Source organism: Sceloporus occidentalis, unplaced genomic scaffold (genome assembly GCF_023333645.1).
Source record: "Sceloporus occidentalis isolate IW3139 unplaced genomic scaffold, rSceOcc1.0.p SCAF_8, whole genome shotgun sequence".
Classification (NCBI taxonomy): Eukaryota; Metazoa; Chordata; class Lepidosauria; order Squamata; family Phrynosomatidae; genus Sceloporus; species Sceloporus occidentalis.
Genome location: NW_028316988.1, coordinates 45,700,745 through 45,718,079, shown reverse-complemented (window position 1 = coordinate 45,718,079; position 17,335 = coordinate 45,700,745). Strand labels below are relative to the sequence as shown.

General features: G+C 42.4%; 1 protein-coding gene across 1 annotated transcript; it reads left to right on the top strand.

Annotated features, from left to right (window-relative positions):
• Positions 1–224: 224 nt before the first annotated feature.
• Positions 225–13,716, top strand: LOC149308814 (cysteinyl leukotriene receptor 1-like). Its single transcript, XM_089537171.1, has 2 exons — positions 225–387; positions 12,050–13,716. The coding sequence occupies exon 2, from the start codon at positions 12,067–12,069 to the stop codon at positions 13,150–13,152; it is 1,086 nt and encodes a 361-aa protein (XP_089393297.1). The 5' UTR covers positions 225–387; positions 12,050–12,066; the 3' UTR covers positions 13,153–13,716.
• The last annotated feature ends 3,619 nt before the right edge of the window (positions 13,717–17,335 follow it).

Sequence of the window (17,335 nt, the reverse complement as noted above, 5' to 3'; positions counted from 1 at the left end):
GAGGGACATGATTGCAGGTTTTCTTTTTAAATAGAGTTTGCAGTTCCAGGAAGCTGAGCTGAGAGCATGGACACATAGCTACGATACAGGGACTATAAATGCACGGTGTGGGTCCTTTTTTGGCACTTTGTTTCCCCTTCGCTTTCCCTTCATCCTCAGAGATCGCTTGCATTTTTCAACCTTCTTCTCTGTTAGACAGGAGACAAAGGAGTTCCTCTCTTTGTAAAAGGAGGATGTGAACTGCCAGGAGCAGGAACGGTCTTTCAGAATTCAAAAGCGGCAGCACTTTGAATGTGTGCGCATCCCTTTATCTCCCTCCACTTCTTCAACAGGAGCCTCAGCGCCGAAGAGGAGACGCTTCCAAGTGACAACTCGCAAACTTGGCACGTAAGTTCATCTCTTTAAATCGGGGTGAAGGGTATTTGTAGCAACAAAGTCTTTCTATCGCTTCTTCAAAAGTCTTCTCAGCTGGAAGCAACCTGCAGGGTGGTTATATCTCCTAGTTTTCTCTCTTTTAACAACGCATAATCAGACCTGCAGCATCAGTTCTATCTGTCAAGTAATAATTGGAATTTACAACACCAAGTGAAGCAATGGGGAAAAATTACCCCTAAGGTAAAAATCTTCCCAGTCTCAACTAAAACACCATGCCATGGGCTAGCTTTTTCTAAGTTTATTGTTGCCTTCACCTCTGGGTTATCAGACAAGGAACAGAGACATACCTCCAAATTATATGGTAATAGTCCATTCAGATCCGGAAGGCAACTGTTCAAGAACGTTTGTTCACATGTTGCACTCTTCCTTTTGGCCCTTTGCAGACCAAGGTGAGAGTCTTGGGGTGTTCATTGCTGGATATCTGAAATGGACTCTGCAATGACACCTGTTCAATAGTTTCACAATCCATGTGGCTTGTGTTATTTTGTGAATTGGCCAGTCCTTTTGGTAAATGGACTGGTGGTGGTTAATGGCACAATGTGGTGTAGGGATTTGCGTGTCGGGCTCAGGAAACCAAGGCTTGAATCTTGGCATGTCCATGGAAACCCACTGGGAGACTTTGGGCAAGCTGCACTCTCTCAGCCTCAGGATGGCAATGGCAAACCCTCTCTGAAGGAACTTGCCAAGAACTTGCCTGCTTAGGGACACCATAAGCTGCAAACTACTTGAAGGCACACAATAACAACAACAGCTCAGGATGGTGGGTTGATGTTTTATAAATGAAACCTAATGGTTCGGAGACATTCACCTAAAAAGCCAATGTAGCATCCTCCTTTAAGCATCAGATAAGTTATAGTACCTACTGAACCATGAGCTTTACTGGATTCCCTTGGATTAGTCACCCTCTTTCTCATCTGGACCCACTCCACAGGGTTGTTGTGAGGATAAAGGGCAGAGGAAGAGAGCCATGTCAGCTGCCTTGAGCTCACTGCAGGAAATAGTCAATATAAATGTAACTAACTATTAAATGACATGGCCATGTTAGTCTGGGAAATCACTATGGGAAGGGATCTTGTAGCACCTTTGAGACTAACAGAAAGCAAGAAGCTGGTAGCATGAGCTTTTGTAGACTTGAGTCTGTTTCCTCAGATGCATGGAGTGGAGGGTCCAGGGCCAGATCTATATAAGCAGGCTGTGTGTGAGAGTAGCAACAGGAATGCAAAACTTGTAGGTATGGAGATAAGGTGACAAGTTCAGTTTAAATTATAATAAATAACTGACAATGCTTTAAGTATTTGGGGCTGAAATATGCACAGTATTCCATCTTGATAAGAGGTGAGCAAGCATACCTTAATCTTCTCTAGAATGAATGCAGCGTAATGCAGAAGAAAAGATGTGTCATACTTGTGGCATCTACTTTGATTTTGACAAAAATTTTGTAGACTACAACCAAATGCAAAAAATAGGTGGACATAAAGCTTTGAAACAGGTCACAAACAGATTATGGGTATGTGCTGACCATGGAAATTTGTGATCATCTCCAGTGCCATGCTCACAAGTCCTTTTACACACAAGTCTGCTCCTGTTTCCGCTCCTGAGCATTCATCTCAGAAACCTAATTTAGGACCGTCAACTTTTAGTCATTCTTCTTGTTAGACAATTTGGAGTCTATAATTTGCAGATGTATCGAAAATGACCTAGGCTGAATCCACACCTGTAAAATAATTCATATTTACCTTGCTCCTGATCCTGTTGGAACACATACGTTTCTCTAGCTTTGAAGTGAAAGCATTTCTTTTCGATGCCTGCAGGCTTTAAAGCCATTTGAAAAAATAAAAACAAAAACCTTTTTTTTAACTCTGCAATAGAAAAACTGGGTTTTTTTAAATGTGTGCCCTGCACTCCAAATTATTCGTTGGAGGTTGGAACAGGTTACCTTTGCATCCTCATTCAGTAAATGTGGTGTCACAATTTTTTGTTGTTGGTGATGTGCACCAGCTGTAGCCCCAAGAAAGTCCACTAAGGGCAGAATCAAAAAAGGAGAAGAATGATAGAGGATAGAGTGATGGGATAGAAGACGAGAAAAAGAAAGAAAGTGATGTTGGCTAGGAAGGAATAGATGAAATGGAAGGGAAGATCGAAAAGTTGGGAGCACCGTCTGGTCTCCTTTCTGCCCTCTTTCCTCCTCCAAGCACTGCAACAGTCTCCACTCAGCGATCATATCTACATATCTGCAAGCATAGAAAGGAAAAAGGTTGAAGACTCACACACACCCCATAATCGACACACAGTCACACTCAGAACACACATACACAACTTGAGTCTTGTTGGTGGGAGGTGGACAAAGTTCATGGTGGGAAGGGTCCCAAAGGGTTTTAGCTTGACATCTACAACTGACAAGAGTGGCGTCACCAAGCTTTTGCTGTTGTTCAGTATATTCAAATGTCCAAAGGTACGCCTCTGTTTTAGAAGCCCTGCAAACCTTCAGACATTTGGATGCTGATGCTCTTTTAAAACTATATAGACCTGCAAATTGTTTAAACTTAGGTATTTGTGAGAGTGGTTTGAGTGCTGGACTAAGACTCTGGAGACCAGGGTTCAATTCCAGCTTGGCCATGAAACCCACTGGGAGAACTTGGGCAAGTCGCCTCCTCTGAACAAGAAAATCCCTTGATAGGTTTCCCTTAGGGTTGCCATATGACAGAAATGACTTGAAGGCACACAACAACAACAATTGTGTTTGCAATAGCCATTTATGAAACAGTCCCATGGAAACTATAATAGCGGTACACCAGAATAGCCAATAGTGAGGAGTAAAGAGAGCTGCAGTCCAGCAACAGCAACATGTGCAGGGCCTCACAATTCCCATTCCTGATTTAAGTGATTTAAGTGTACATTCCAAAGAGGGCCAGGGATGCTTCAGATGACAAGTCTTTTCGTAACATGCCAAAATTGTACAATCCTTCAAATGAATGAAATCTTTAGCTGTTGAATCAGAGTTGCTCCTCCGGATTTTCCATGCTGCCCTTTTGACCCATTTCTTGGCTTCCCGACATCCCCCATTAAACAAGATGGCAGCTTTATGACTTGTCTTCTTTAGTGAAATGTATTTATTTGTTTGGAAAAAAATCATTCTGCATGACAAATAGGATTCCAAATAACCCTAGGAACTGATGTCTGCATCAGGATTACGGAGACAAAAATGTAATTCTGAAAACCTACTTTAGGATAGCTCCATGGTAGGAGTTGCAAACCAATAGGAGTCATTTTATCCATTGTGTGCCATGTGGTTGATGCTTAAGGTGTCATTCTTAATGATACCACTGAGGGTTGCTTCTTTTAGCTTCACCAAGGTCCATCCTATGTGGCATTACAAGAGCCACTTGAGTCTCAGGTTTGGGCCCTGAGATCTCAGATAGTTTTGGCCTATCAACCCTAGTAGAGAAACTCATAGAGTTGAAGTGTTGGTCCATGGTGCTTCCTTGTATTATGTTCACTTATTGTATAAGTGAACCTTGTGAAATCTCCCATGGAATGAAGTTCCACAGTGTGGCAGCAGCTATGGAAAAGGCTCTGTCCTATGCTGCAGATCATAATGCATGCCTTGGCTTATATATGGAAATAGTCTTTCAGATAGTCTGAACCCAATGTGATCCCAAAGTGAAGAAGAGAAATGCATGTTTTATACAACATGCATTTTGTACCACAGGTCAATCGCTTGTAGCATCTACCGTATATGGATATTTCCAGCACAACCGTGCTCTGAAGTATTATTGAGAGGGAGAATAAAAGTTGCTTTTGTAACAAGTACTGTAAGTATAATATTAACTATTTATTTATATATACTATGTACTTTGGAGTAGGTTTTCAACTATAACCAAAATTAATTGTAACTTCCCAAGCACTGATCATACTTATTTAAGACATAAGGCATTTATAATCTATTCTCCCACCAGGCCTCCTGAGACAGTGTTCAATGGAAGAACACAGTCAAAACCTTAAATCTGTTTGCTGCTGTGTGCCTTCAAGTCAATTCTGACTTAAGGCAACTCTAAGGTGAATCTATCATGGCGTTTCTCATCATAATTTATTCAGAGAGGGGTTGCCTTCCTCTGAGGTTGAGAGAGTGTGACTTGCCTAAAATCATACAATGGGTTCCCATGGCTGGGGATTTGAATCTCCCAGTGTTCAAGTCCAACACTCAAGCCACTACACCATGCTGACACTCACAAACTTATGTAACTAAGGCCCGGTACATACTACCAATAAGCAGCATACCAGGGCCGATACTAGGATTAGGGACCGTGCGGCAACCAGACGGTTCCCTAACCCTAGTACGTACTGGCACCATTACAATGGTGGTGCCCTGTGTACACAGGTGCTGCCATTGTTACGTAAGTGTCACACGGCATCCGCACATTGCCGCATGGCGCTTACGTAACAAATATGCCAGTGGCGCACTTGTTGCACCACCCCTGCGGCTTTAAAAGAACCTGCTTTTCTTGGGTTCTTTTTCCTGCGGAGGGAAGCCATGCTTTTTCCCCTCTTGAGGAAAAAAGGCCGCCGGTAGGCAGCCCTTTTCGGGCAGTCTGTCCCAGACCTAAAACAGCAATATATACTGTGTGACCCTGAGTGTGTGTGTGTGTGTGTGTGTGTGTGTGTGTGTGTATATATATATATATATACCCCACTCTCTTCCATGCCAGCATTCTCTGAAGTTGCCAACCACAGATGCTAGTGAAACATCAGGAATAAACTCTTCTAGAACATGGCCACATAGCCTGAAAAACCACAAAAAACTATGGCTGCTGGCCATGAAAGCCTTCGACTTCAAATTAAAAAACATTTTTTAAAACAGCCAGATCAGATACCCTTAATTTTAAGAACCGCATAACAAGCCATCTACTGAAGATCTAAGATTTGGGGTGGACTCATAAGGAAGAGGAAAGTCTTTCAGCTGTCATGGCCCCAAGCCATTGGGGACATTATGGGTCAAGACCAGCACCTTGAATCGATCATATCATGCATCACTTCCTACAATATAAGCAAGACATATAACGTGTGTGTCTGTGTGTTTATGTGTGTTAATGTAACTTAATATTCCTAAAAGCCTTTTCTCTCCTATCCTGCTCAGAAAATCCATTAACACCCGCACCCACACTGCTCAGCCAGGCCTTTAATGGATGAATCCATAGTGAGAGGTTTTAGATAACTTTGATTTCTTTGGAATCTCAGGGCCAAACAGTGCTTGAAAAACTTCTGACTTCGTGGCTGTGTTTTTGTTGGATCATGGCCATCACAGATAAAAACAGCGGCTGTACTTTAAGTGTGGAAAGTTTTATGTGCAGTAGGGCTAGGCATATATGGGTGAATTCCTTCCCAACATGTGCATGCGCGCATATATATGTGTGAGTGTGTGTGTGTATTTAAACTAGAAAAGAAAAACATCCTCTGAAAAAGAAAACCCCATGAATAGTTCACCTTAGGTTCGCCATAAGTCTGAAATGACTTGAAGGCAACCAACAATGACAACAGATGCACCCTTGGTTAAATTTACAGTAGGCACATTGACAGCAATGGGATTTTAGTCATTTCAGTGGGTCTTCTCTATGTAGGACAGTATTTTGACTCGAAACATAATTCAGGCCTGAGAATACAATGCAAATGACAACATATGCATCCAACCCATTGTAAGCTAGATTTGAACAATGTTGGATCCAGCCCATTACTTTCTCTCCCTTCAACCGAAGTTGTATAACATTTTCCACCAAACCTTGGGATATTTTGCTCTAAGTTTTATTATCATATTTCCCCCTTGTTCATATTGTTATCACAGTTATCCTATAGTTGTTCTTATAGTTATCATATTTCTTTAAAAGGGGGTAGCTGTGTTGGGCATTTAGCAAATTCAAATGAAAATCCACCAAACAGTGATACCTTTATTGGCCAACCGAAATGCACAATATACTTGTTGCAAGCTTTTGAAGCTCCGTATTTCTCCCTTGTTCTTACAACAGTAACATTTCTGAGGAATTGAAGGGGAAGTGTGTGTCAAGAATGGAAGGAAGAAGAAAGAATACAAATTTGTACCCTAAACTTGCAGGAATAGCATAAGGAAAGCTAAAGCTCAGAATGAGCTGAGACTGTCTAGGGAAGCGGGGCTCAACAAAAGAGGGTTCAAAGCAGCAGAAGGACCAAGAAAACTGTGGGGCCGCAGCTCAGTATGAATGGTAAAATGAAAGGTATCTGAATTGCAAATCAAGATTGATAAGGAGATAGTCTGAAATCACCTATTCTAGCATGCTATGATCACCGAACGATTGATATGAAACAATTGATATGAAAGTTCATAGAGAGGTCTTGGAGCACATAAAGAAAGAAGTTGGCAGCATGAGGTTTCGTAAACTTAAGTCAACTTCCTCAGATGCTTTTGGACTGATATGAAAATTATTCTTCTGTATGTAATGGGAAAGATTTTCACCATATTCTCCCCTCAATAAACACCAGAACTGCTTGCAATCAAGATTAAATCAATTTGCAGCAGACAGACTGCAGATAATAACAAAGGAGCCACATTTAATAAGCAAAAATGAGAAACCGCACATTAAAGAAATGGCTTAATAGGGGCTTTTGTTTCTGTTGTTTTAAAATTAGTGACTGCAGCGAGGAAGATTTTTTTCTAAGTCTACCAGGAAATGCAAAGTTTTATGCAAAGTTTCTCATAGAACTAGTTATGTTATGCATCCAAGAGCGAGCGATAAATGCAGATACAGATATAGCATAACTAGTCTTACAAAACAAGTTTGCATATAAAACATACACAGAAGAAGAGGTTTATAGCTTCCACTTCTTCAGTTTGCAAAGAAACCTGTTCAAGCTCTAAAATGAGCTGAAGCACAGAAGCATAAAGGGCTTGGAGTGTTTTTAACATTGCTGGCATGTGCCTTAGAAGAGCAAAAGGACAAAAAAGGAAATCAGTCTAATATTAAAAACTGGGGAATGCAACCCGTTTGAAGATTTACTGCTGATATAAAAGTATCACTCCCTGTTTATTGGAAAGGATTCCCACTTTAAGTCTTCCTTAGACAGACGGTGCAGCCATTTGTAAATTAAAATCAGGTGACAGATAATAATGACAAGAGAAACATATTGAATAAATAGAAGTAGAGCAAACTGTACAACACATTTAGTGCTTTGGTTTTTAGGGCCATGAAGATTTCCTTTGTAAAGCAAAAAATGACCGCCACGACAATTATTATAGTATCGTCCAAAAGCTATCGTACGACTTGTTTGGCAAACCCAGGTCCACAAAATTCAAGATTTCTTTCTATTTATATGATGGGTTAGTATTCATATAGTTAACATCCCGGGAGGAATGCTGCTCTTCCCAGCTCAAACTTGGTTTATTGCATTATTTTCTGCTGCAGAAAACTGACATTGACAGTCTGTTTCTCCAGCCGCCTTTCGCCATCTTCCCTTGACCAATGCGGCTTAAAAACTTCCAACTGGACAGAGGAGAAGAAAGAAAAGGGGGGCTTAGCATAAAAACCTTTGTACAAAATGAGAAATATATGCCTGTAGTGTGAAAGAGATCAGAAAGAGATGAGAAATTCAGAGAGTACTGAGTAGCTTCCAGACATAAACATTGGCAGTTCTTGGCCTACTTAGCTGGAAGAGAATATCCGATCCAGGGGGACTTGCCTTTGAACACATGTAAGATCGATATCGATGTGATTCATTTTTCTAAATGGTATTGCAATTTAGAAATAAACACCTTGGGGCTGGTCCAAGTGGATACACCCTTATTTCTAATAGCACTTTGTGGTTTCAGTTTTGGCTCCTCTCGGTGCAACTCTTTATCTGTTTTCTTTGAAACAGATAAAATCATTGCCAATTGCATGTTCAGTGTTAAGGTTCTCCTACGGCTGATCAGAATCAGAAAACAAGAAGCCGCTGCTTTAAACGGAGCGTTAAGGTATCCATTTTGCACTCACCGAAGGCTGCTCTCCAAGGTTTTAGACTGGAGGTTTTCTCAGCCCTGTCTGGAAATGACCATTCAGATCTGAGAAGGGTTGAGACCTGGGATCTTTAATGTAAAAAAAGGTGTTCTTTGCCAATGACTTTTCAATAGTCCTTCTCCAGGCTTACCACATCAGCCTTTCCACTTATCCTACTGAAAGGATGGGCAAATTCACCACCAACTCCGCAGCCAGGTTTGTCCCTTCTCCAAAAATCCCCAATGCCTCCTATTCACAAACCAATTGCAGCCATTCCTAGAGGTGCCAGATGTGCCCATGGAGACTCATGCCTTAGTTGCATCCATTTAGATTACTACAGTGCACTTTATATGGGGCTGCTTTTGAAGAGTATTCAGAAATCTGAGCTGGTACAAAGAGCTCCATCCGGATTGTTAATGGTTACAGAGAACACACGACTTCCTTGCTGTGGCACCTCCACTGTCTGCCGGTCTGTTTCCGAGCACAAGTCAAAACGATGATTATAACCTATAATAGCAATGGCACTTACATTTCTATACCACTTTATAGCACTCTTTAAGTGGTTTACAATGTGTTAGCCAATTGCCCCCAACAAGCTGGGTACTCATTTAACCAAACTACGAAAGGATGGAAGGCTGAGTCAACCTAGAGCCCTGCAGGATTGAACTCACAACCTTTTGGCATTTAACCCCTGCACCACCAAGGCTCCTTAAAGCCTATAAATTCCTCTATGCCTTCGATCAAGCCTACATGACATACATTATCTCTCCATATAGTCCTTTGAGGTTCCTGTGGTCCTAACAGAGGCCCTTCTTTCAACCCCACAGCCTTCATAGGCATCTAAGGAATCTTTCACATGTTGGTGTTTTTAGCACAACAATGTGAATAATCTTATGCAGTCCAGAGTTGTTGTTCCATAGAACTGCCTCCATCTGCATCTCTGCAAGTTCTGTTGCTCACATGTGCCAGAACTCGGATAAAGACGGAATTGATGATGCAAATGCATTCAAAACATGTTCAAAGCATGCAGAGTATTATCCCACGTCTATTCACATCAGTTATTTACACAGCCAAGAATGCAAATCCGTTTGAAAAACTTGGAGGAAAACCCCCAATATTGATTATCCTGGGTTAAGTGGGGTTTTTGGTAGCCTCCCCCCCAAAAAAACTTAATCAGAATGTGTGTGAACAACAGAGATTCAACCCAGATTTTGCCTGGATTATTTTCACCATCTGAATAACCCCTTAGAGAGAATGCATGATAGGGTATTCTCAATGGTTTCCCCTTGGTTCTGGAACCACATCCCCTCCTTGCTATCCTTCCATCATTAGGCTTTTATATTAATTGAAAAGGTTGAGTATCCCTTATCTGAAAATCCAAAATGTTCTAAAATCCTAATCTTTTTGAGTGCCAACACAATGCTTCGAAGCTCCGAGTTTGGAATCTTTTGGCTATTTTTGGATTACAAGTAGCATAGTACGCACTGTATTTGCTCTGCACCCACCTTCTGGATAGGTGCAAATAGGCTCCATTAAATGCTCCTTACCCCAGCTCCCCAAGTCAGTGAGAAGGAATAATCTTCTCATTTCATGTCACTATGAGAATAGCCCCCTTAGCTAAGATTTCCGTCTTCATTTCGAAATAGGATAATCTGTTCTCTCACCCTGTGTGTATATGTGTTTGTGTTTGAGTGACAAGCTGTGAGCGGTTGTGGTTGCTATTTAATGCACAACGCTTAGTGGCATCACTGGGGCTGCCCCAGGTCTCACATGTTGGCTTGGGAAGCATAGCGCCTGGGGTGAACCTTGAGCTGGAAATCCTAATCATTATGACATCTTAAAACTGCCTTTCTCTCTGCACATAATTCCCTACGCAAGGCAAAACTGAGCATCTTCCTTTCCAGAGGCCGGTTCCCAGCTTCTCAGACTGGTACTGGAGGAAAACATCATTTCTGTCTGCTCTCTGTGGGGAAGAGGGAGGGGAAGCCTCCAAGTGCCAAAGGGGAAACAATCATTTCTTTGACTTTGCAATGAAAAATCAGGATTATTAGCCAGGATCGCCCCCTTCTGGTTGTCTTATGCCCCCGATAATAAATAATAGATACTAAATAAGTAACTAGCAGAATGCAGGACAGGACGTGTCAGTTTCCATGCAAGGAATCATCTTGCCAATCATACCAACTCACTTGGCAGATGCACAGCCTGGAACAGAAGATTAGTTGTTGCTGCCCTGGCACATCCCTACCAGTGTAGAGATTGGGAATCCTTGCTGCAGTAAAAGACGGGGTTGTGGGTATCAGAGGGCGATGAGGGCATTGCCCTGTAATAAGCATTCCCCCCCCCCATGGCATTTTTCTTTGATCCTCAAATTTAATTTATAGTATTGCAGAGAATGAGATACTTTTAATGGCTCATACCCTTTTGGCTTCCAATGGGAGTTCAGGCTTCATCCGTTCTAGTTTTGTTTTGTCTTTTCGGCCACCCACTGTATCCTCAGCACTCTTTCCCCTGAATTCTGAGTGCTCCTCCCTAAAACAAAACCCCCAGGATTCCAGAAAATGAACTGTGGCAATTAAAGTAGAGCCATAGTGCTATGATTCTGTAGTATGAAAGGACCTCATGTTCCAGGTGTTGAAGTGTGAGGCAGTGGCCTTGGTCAAGATGCCATAGTGAGCTTGTTCCGTTCTCTGTCTGGTGCCAATCCACATCGCTTTCCAGAAGCAGAAGAAAAAGTGCATAGGGATTGCTGCCTCTTTTCTTCCCTTGTCTCAGTCTGAGTTTGCTTCATATGGAACCAAGAGCAGTCAGGACAAGCAAGAGGACCAAGAAGTTGGTCAATTATGCCAGCTTCATAGATTGGTTTGACCATATAGATGTTGCTGTTGACTATTGGCATCATCCCCATCACTGGCCATGCTGGCAAGGGGGCTGATAAGAATAGGTTTTCTAGACCTGCTATGGCGGATGCATGCACATATCACAGTAGGCACTATCTAAGAAGTTTCTTTTCTATATTCCTACCTCTATGGTATATTGGGGGTAGGGAGATACCTGGTTGAAGATGGATTATTGTTGTTGTCGTCATGTGCCTTCAAGTCTGCTCCAACTCATGGTGACCCTACAACTGGGTTTTTTGACAAGATTTATAAGTTTGTCATTGCCTTCCTTTTGGGCAGACAGAGGATGACTTGCTCAAGGTTGTCCAGTGGGTTTCCATGGCTAGATGGGGATTCAAACCCATGGGTTTCTTTGGATAGATAGGGATCTCAAACCGAACACTCAAACCATTATACCGTGCTGGTTGCATTTTTATACATAGTTTTATGATACATGTATCAAAAGTAATTAGAATTTTTAATAATCTTCTACTCAAGTAACCCATAGCGTAATTAAATAACTCCTAATTTTGTTTTCATCATGTCTAGGAGTCACTAACTTGAGATTTCTACAAGATTGCTCAGACTATGGATTTCTCCAATCGTATTCTTAATATTTGCCCCACTAACTAATCTAAGCCCTGTAATCATCCCTTTCATAGTCAACAGTTGTAAATGTTGAATAAAGCCAACACTCATTATACATCTATTTCTGTTTTCTCTCCCACCTTTCTACTGCAGGATTTGAGTTAGACTCAATGGCTCCCAGTGGAAATATGACATCCAATCTAACATGCAATGCCACCATTGATGAGTTCAGAAGTCAAGTGTACCCCATAACCTACTCTGTGATCTCTGTATTGGGTTTTGTCGAAAATGGCTTTGTGTTGTGTGTTCTTATAAGGACGTACCATGAGAAGACGGCGTTCCAGATATACATGTTCAATCTTGCTATTTCAGACCTGCTGTTTGTATGCACGCTCCCTCTTCGGGTGGTATACTATGTCCATAGAGGCAACTGGTTCTTTGGTGACTTCTTATGCCGGATCAGTTCATATGCGATGTACGTCAACTTGTACAGTAGCATCCTCTTCATGACAGCCATGAGCTTCTTCCGCTGCATTGCCATTGTTTTCCCAATCCGCAACATCCATTTCATAACAGAGAGAAAAGCCTTATTGCTCTCCATTGCGATTTGGATCTTTGTGACGTTGACAACCTCACCATTTTTGATGAGAGGCTCGTACCCCGACAGTAAGACAAACAAGAGTAAATGCTTTGAGCCTCCGCAAATGGAGCAGATGTTAAAATTAGTGGTCCTGCATTACATTGCATTGCTTGTTGGTTTTATTTTCCCTTTTGCCACTATTGTTGTCTGCTATACCATGATCATAAGGACCTTGCTGAAAAATCCATTGCACAAGAGTGCAGGATCACATAAAAAAGCTGTCTGGATGATGGTCATTGTGACCATTGTGTTCTTGTTGAGCTTCACTCCATATCATGTCCAGCGCACCGTACACATCCATTTTATGATGAGAAAGGATGCCAGTTGTGAGGATAAGCTCTACATGCAGAAATCCGTGGTGATAACCCTTTCCCTTGCAGCTTTCAATTGTTGCTTTGATCCACTTCTCTATTTCTTCTCTGGAGGCAACTTTCGGAAGAGGCTTTCTACGTTCCGAAAGGCTTCTACTTCCAGTGTGTTACAGCCACAGAAGAAGAACATGTCCTTAAAGCCCTTAAAGGAGGAAATGGTTCATGAAAAATCACCAGAAGATATGGAACGATATCCTCTCTCCTTTGAAGAAGCTGTCACAATTCGAGATGAGATAGCAAGTTAGGAGCTCCTGAGCATGATATCTCTTCACACTCAGAGAACACTGTGGTGCAATGCCAGAGCAGGAGCCTCCGTTGCACATCCTTGTGCACCATTGGTATAAATGATGTGTGGAAGGATGTAAACAAGGGGTGAGCAACCTGTGGCTTTCCCAATGTTATTAGATTACAGTACCCATCAGCTCTAGCCAGCAAAGGGGTAGCGTGAGAAAGATTGCAGCGCAACACCACGTGAGGTCCCAAAATTGTTATCTCTGATATAAACTGTACAGATCAATTATATACTGGCATACAATTTTCACTTTAAAAGAATAACAGTTACCCTAGGATGTCTGTGATTCAACACACAACTGCAGGTCAGTTGCATAAATTATAGAAGAGACTGCCATTATACCCGAATGGGGAACTGCAAGATGTGCATGGCGCATGGGGCCATCCTCAGCAGATGTTGGTGGAACACAAGTCCTCATTACTGTATTTACATAGAGTGTCGTCCAAAGTAAGAGAAGTCGAAGGCTTTCATGGCTGGCATCCATAGTTTTTTGTGGGTTTTTCGGGCTATGTGGCCATGTTCTAGCAGAGTTTCTGACGTTTTGCCAGCATCTGTGGCTGGCATCTTCAGAGATGCTGGCGAAACGTCAGAAAGAAACTCTGCTAGAACATGGCCACATAGCCCGAAAAACCCACAAAAAACCAAAGTAAGAGAGCCTACTCCTTCTTTCCCAATACTTCCCTAGGCCACTTGGGAGGCTCATGGGCACAACCGCATGCACACTCTCAGCCATCCACAGAATGCAAGGCTGGTCCTTTTCCTCCAAATGTGAAAAGGCAGTTGAGCATGCCAGGCACACCCCCCAGGCAATCAATGGCCAAGAGGTAGGGATGTGCTCACAACCCTGCTTTTATGCAGCCAGGGTGAAGGTCACTGCACAAGGAGGTACGTAATGCACATAAATAGTCTGGAATTGGGTCTGCAAACATCACCAAATGTATTCTCGCCACTCCTCAACTGGTTTGAAGTGCTTTAAGACATGAAGGACATTCCTCTATCCTCCTGCACAAAAGTCACAGCAATTGCTGCCATATTTTAGTGTGAACCTTGGCTTGTTGTTGTGTGCCTTTAAGTAATTTCCAGTTCTTAAGGTAACCCTATAATGGGGTTTTCTTGGCAAGATTGGTTTGGAGTGGGTTTATCTGTGCCTTCCTCAGAGTGTAACTTGCCCAAGGTAACCCGATGAGTTTCCATAGCTGAACAGGGACTAGAACCCTAGGCTCCCTAGTCTGGCTCTTACACCATTACACAACACTGGCATCTTGGGTACTACTACTGAATTTAGCTAGTAGTGGCAGAAGCTTATTGGGAATGGTCCAATACAGCCTCCCAAAACCTGAAAATTGTGCATCCCTGGTTTAAACACAGAATCCTCTGCATAGATGAGGACCTTGCTTTTTAAAGATTTTGTCCAACCAAACAGAAATAACAGCCTCCTTCAATGTGGGAGCTTTGGAGACAAAGAGTCTTGGGGGAACAGTCCCATGCTAGCTCCACAGATTCTAGGCATAACCAGGCTATGGCCGGCGATGTGGAGCCAATGCTAAAAGGGAGGCACTGTTTTATACAAGGGAGATTAGCAAAGTAAATTTGTCCTTCAGAATTGCTAAACAGATGCTAAATGGAGGACCAGTGGCTGAGTCATCAGATTCTCAAGACATAGCATGCAAATTGCTTCTTCCAAGGACAGGTATTCCTTCCCTTTCCCATGGAAAAAGTAAATCTACAAATGTATAATGTAAACTGAACCTCCAGTTTTCATTCCAAAACAAAAGATGAACTGTGCGAAATGTGAAGTCCTGCCTGATTTTGGAAGCTAAGCAGGGTCAGTCCTGGTCCATACTTGGCTGTGGACCCACCAAAGGATACCAAGTGATGTAAGCTATATTTCAGTTACAGGGAGAGTTGTCCTGTATTAGGGTCATAAAGAAGCTGGGACCCCTGTTTTCATCTCTAATGGCAGACAGGAGTTTGGCTACAAGGGCCTCATGTTCTCCATTCCTTGGCTAGAGAGACTGCAACATTTAATTGCAGATCCCACCTGCCTCGCTATAGTAGCCAGTGGTTTTCTTTTTGCAAACATTGTACAATCTATATACAATAGAGTAAGTGTGTACTTTCAAGTCACCTGCCGACTTATGGCAACCCCATTAATTTCAAAGCGTTTTCTTAGGCAAGGAAGACTCAAAGGTAGTTTCACCAGGTTTTTTGTGGGGTTTCCCTCCGCAGAATGATTATTCTACAATACTTTGGGACATTCAAAAATGAGAAGAATATTGTGGAGGGGTATTCACTTTTTTTCCAGAGAGAAAACTCCTCTTAACTATTCATCCTCATATATGGGAATGCAATAGTCGGGGCATTCCTATCTGTCCCGCAGAATGCCGATGGGACTCAGACTCTGTGGTATCTTTTTTTTAAATCCCAAGAGACAGAAAAGAAGGGGGATGCTAAAGGCTGAAATAAACTTGATGGAGCTGCCAGGTGGGGGGCTTAAACCAAGCAGTGGGAAAGCACACACATTCTTTTGGTGCTCAGGGGGTTACAGTCGAAAATGCAGCCTGCTGGTGAAGTAATGTAAATAGACTTGGAATCCTCCAACTGGGCCTTTGAGCAAACTTTCAAGACATTATTAATCGCAGCGCCAGTGGGAAATGTAAACATGAGCCACGGTGGGAATTAGCAGCGCTTCTGCAGAAATGGAGAGGTAGGGAAGAGCGAGGTCTGTGTTCTGAATCCACAAAGAGGCAAGGGTTTCACAGTCGCCAATCAAATCCCTTCCTTAAGTCCAGGCCCTTGAATAGTGCTATAAATATGCTAAATATGATTTGAGATAAAGGCTCCCCGGAGAAGGAGGTTCTCGGTGTCCAAGCAGGTGATGGAGGAGCAATCTGTCCACCAAGCAGTAGGACATTTCATTGGGACAAATGAGCAAGAGACCTCTGGAGAGCAACAGTTGCACAAAGTAGAAGTGTTTTTAAAGGGAATTTCTAATTAACAGTGTTGTTGCAAACAGTGTGAGCATAATATATTGCGTGTACACAAATGTATAGCGTCCATGTTTGCTGAATGTGAATTTGTTTATGTAACTCCCTCCCATTACAATCCTTTCTTGTATGTGAGTTGTAAAATGAATGAAGAATGTACAAACAATGGCCAGAGGTGTGTCATTTGTGGTACCTACCGGATGCTAAGACTGGGTGACACTAAAATGACAAAACTCAGTCATGGGCTTTGCAGTTGTAGTGCTTGCTGCCTGGTGAATCCTCATGCAAGCGACTCCTTCTGTGGTTTCACCTCGGTCCTGGTTGGAGTAGGTGGGATATAAATAAAAGTTGTTGTTGTTGTTGTTATTATTATTATTATTATTATTATTATTTCAAATAGCTTACTGCAAGAAGAGAAAAAAATTGCAAAAGTTGGCTTCAGATTCGAAGGAATATCAGGGACTGCTGAAGGCAGAAGGAGAAACCAATGCATCTGTATGGTATTGCTGCTATTCCATGTGCTGATGTATAGTGAAGGAAGTGGTGGACCCATGGGAAGAGGCAATATATCCCAGGAACAGGCCAATTCCTGGTGGAAGGGTTCAAATGACACAAATATACATAGACACACAGCTATGCCCACCAAGGACCATGTCATCTACTGAGGAACCAACTTTATCCCTTCCTTTTCAATCCATAGAGTGGCCCACGTAGAGGGTCAGGGATATAGCTACTGGTGGCCAGGGATGTAGCTACTGGGGGAGGGATAAAATAAGGGCATTTCCCCCCAAAATAAGAATTCTGTCCCCATCAAACTAAATTTTCCATCAGTCTCCAAATTTCTAGCATTGCAGAGTGCGCGTCTAAAGGCTCAACAGAGGTGTTGGGCTACTGCATGCTGAAAATTTGGAGGCTGGAGTAAATTTCATTTAGGAAAGACAAAATTCTTATGGGAAGCAGGAGTGCTCTCATTTTGTTCCTCTCACCTCTCATAGCTACACCCATGTGAATGGTTTGACTTTATGTGCAGCCCAAGAACTGGCAGAAGACATAAGTCTCTTCTAGCTCTATGATTCTATTTTCCTCCCACTGATCTCAAAAGAAGCGGAGTTGGGGGGGGGGGTTCCTCCAAAAAACCAAATTCACACT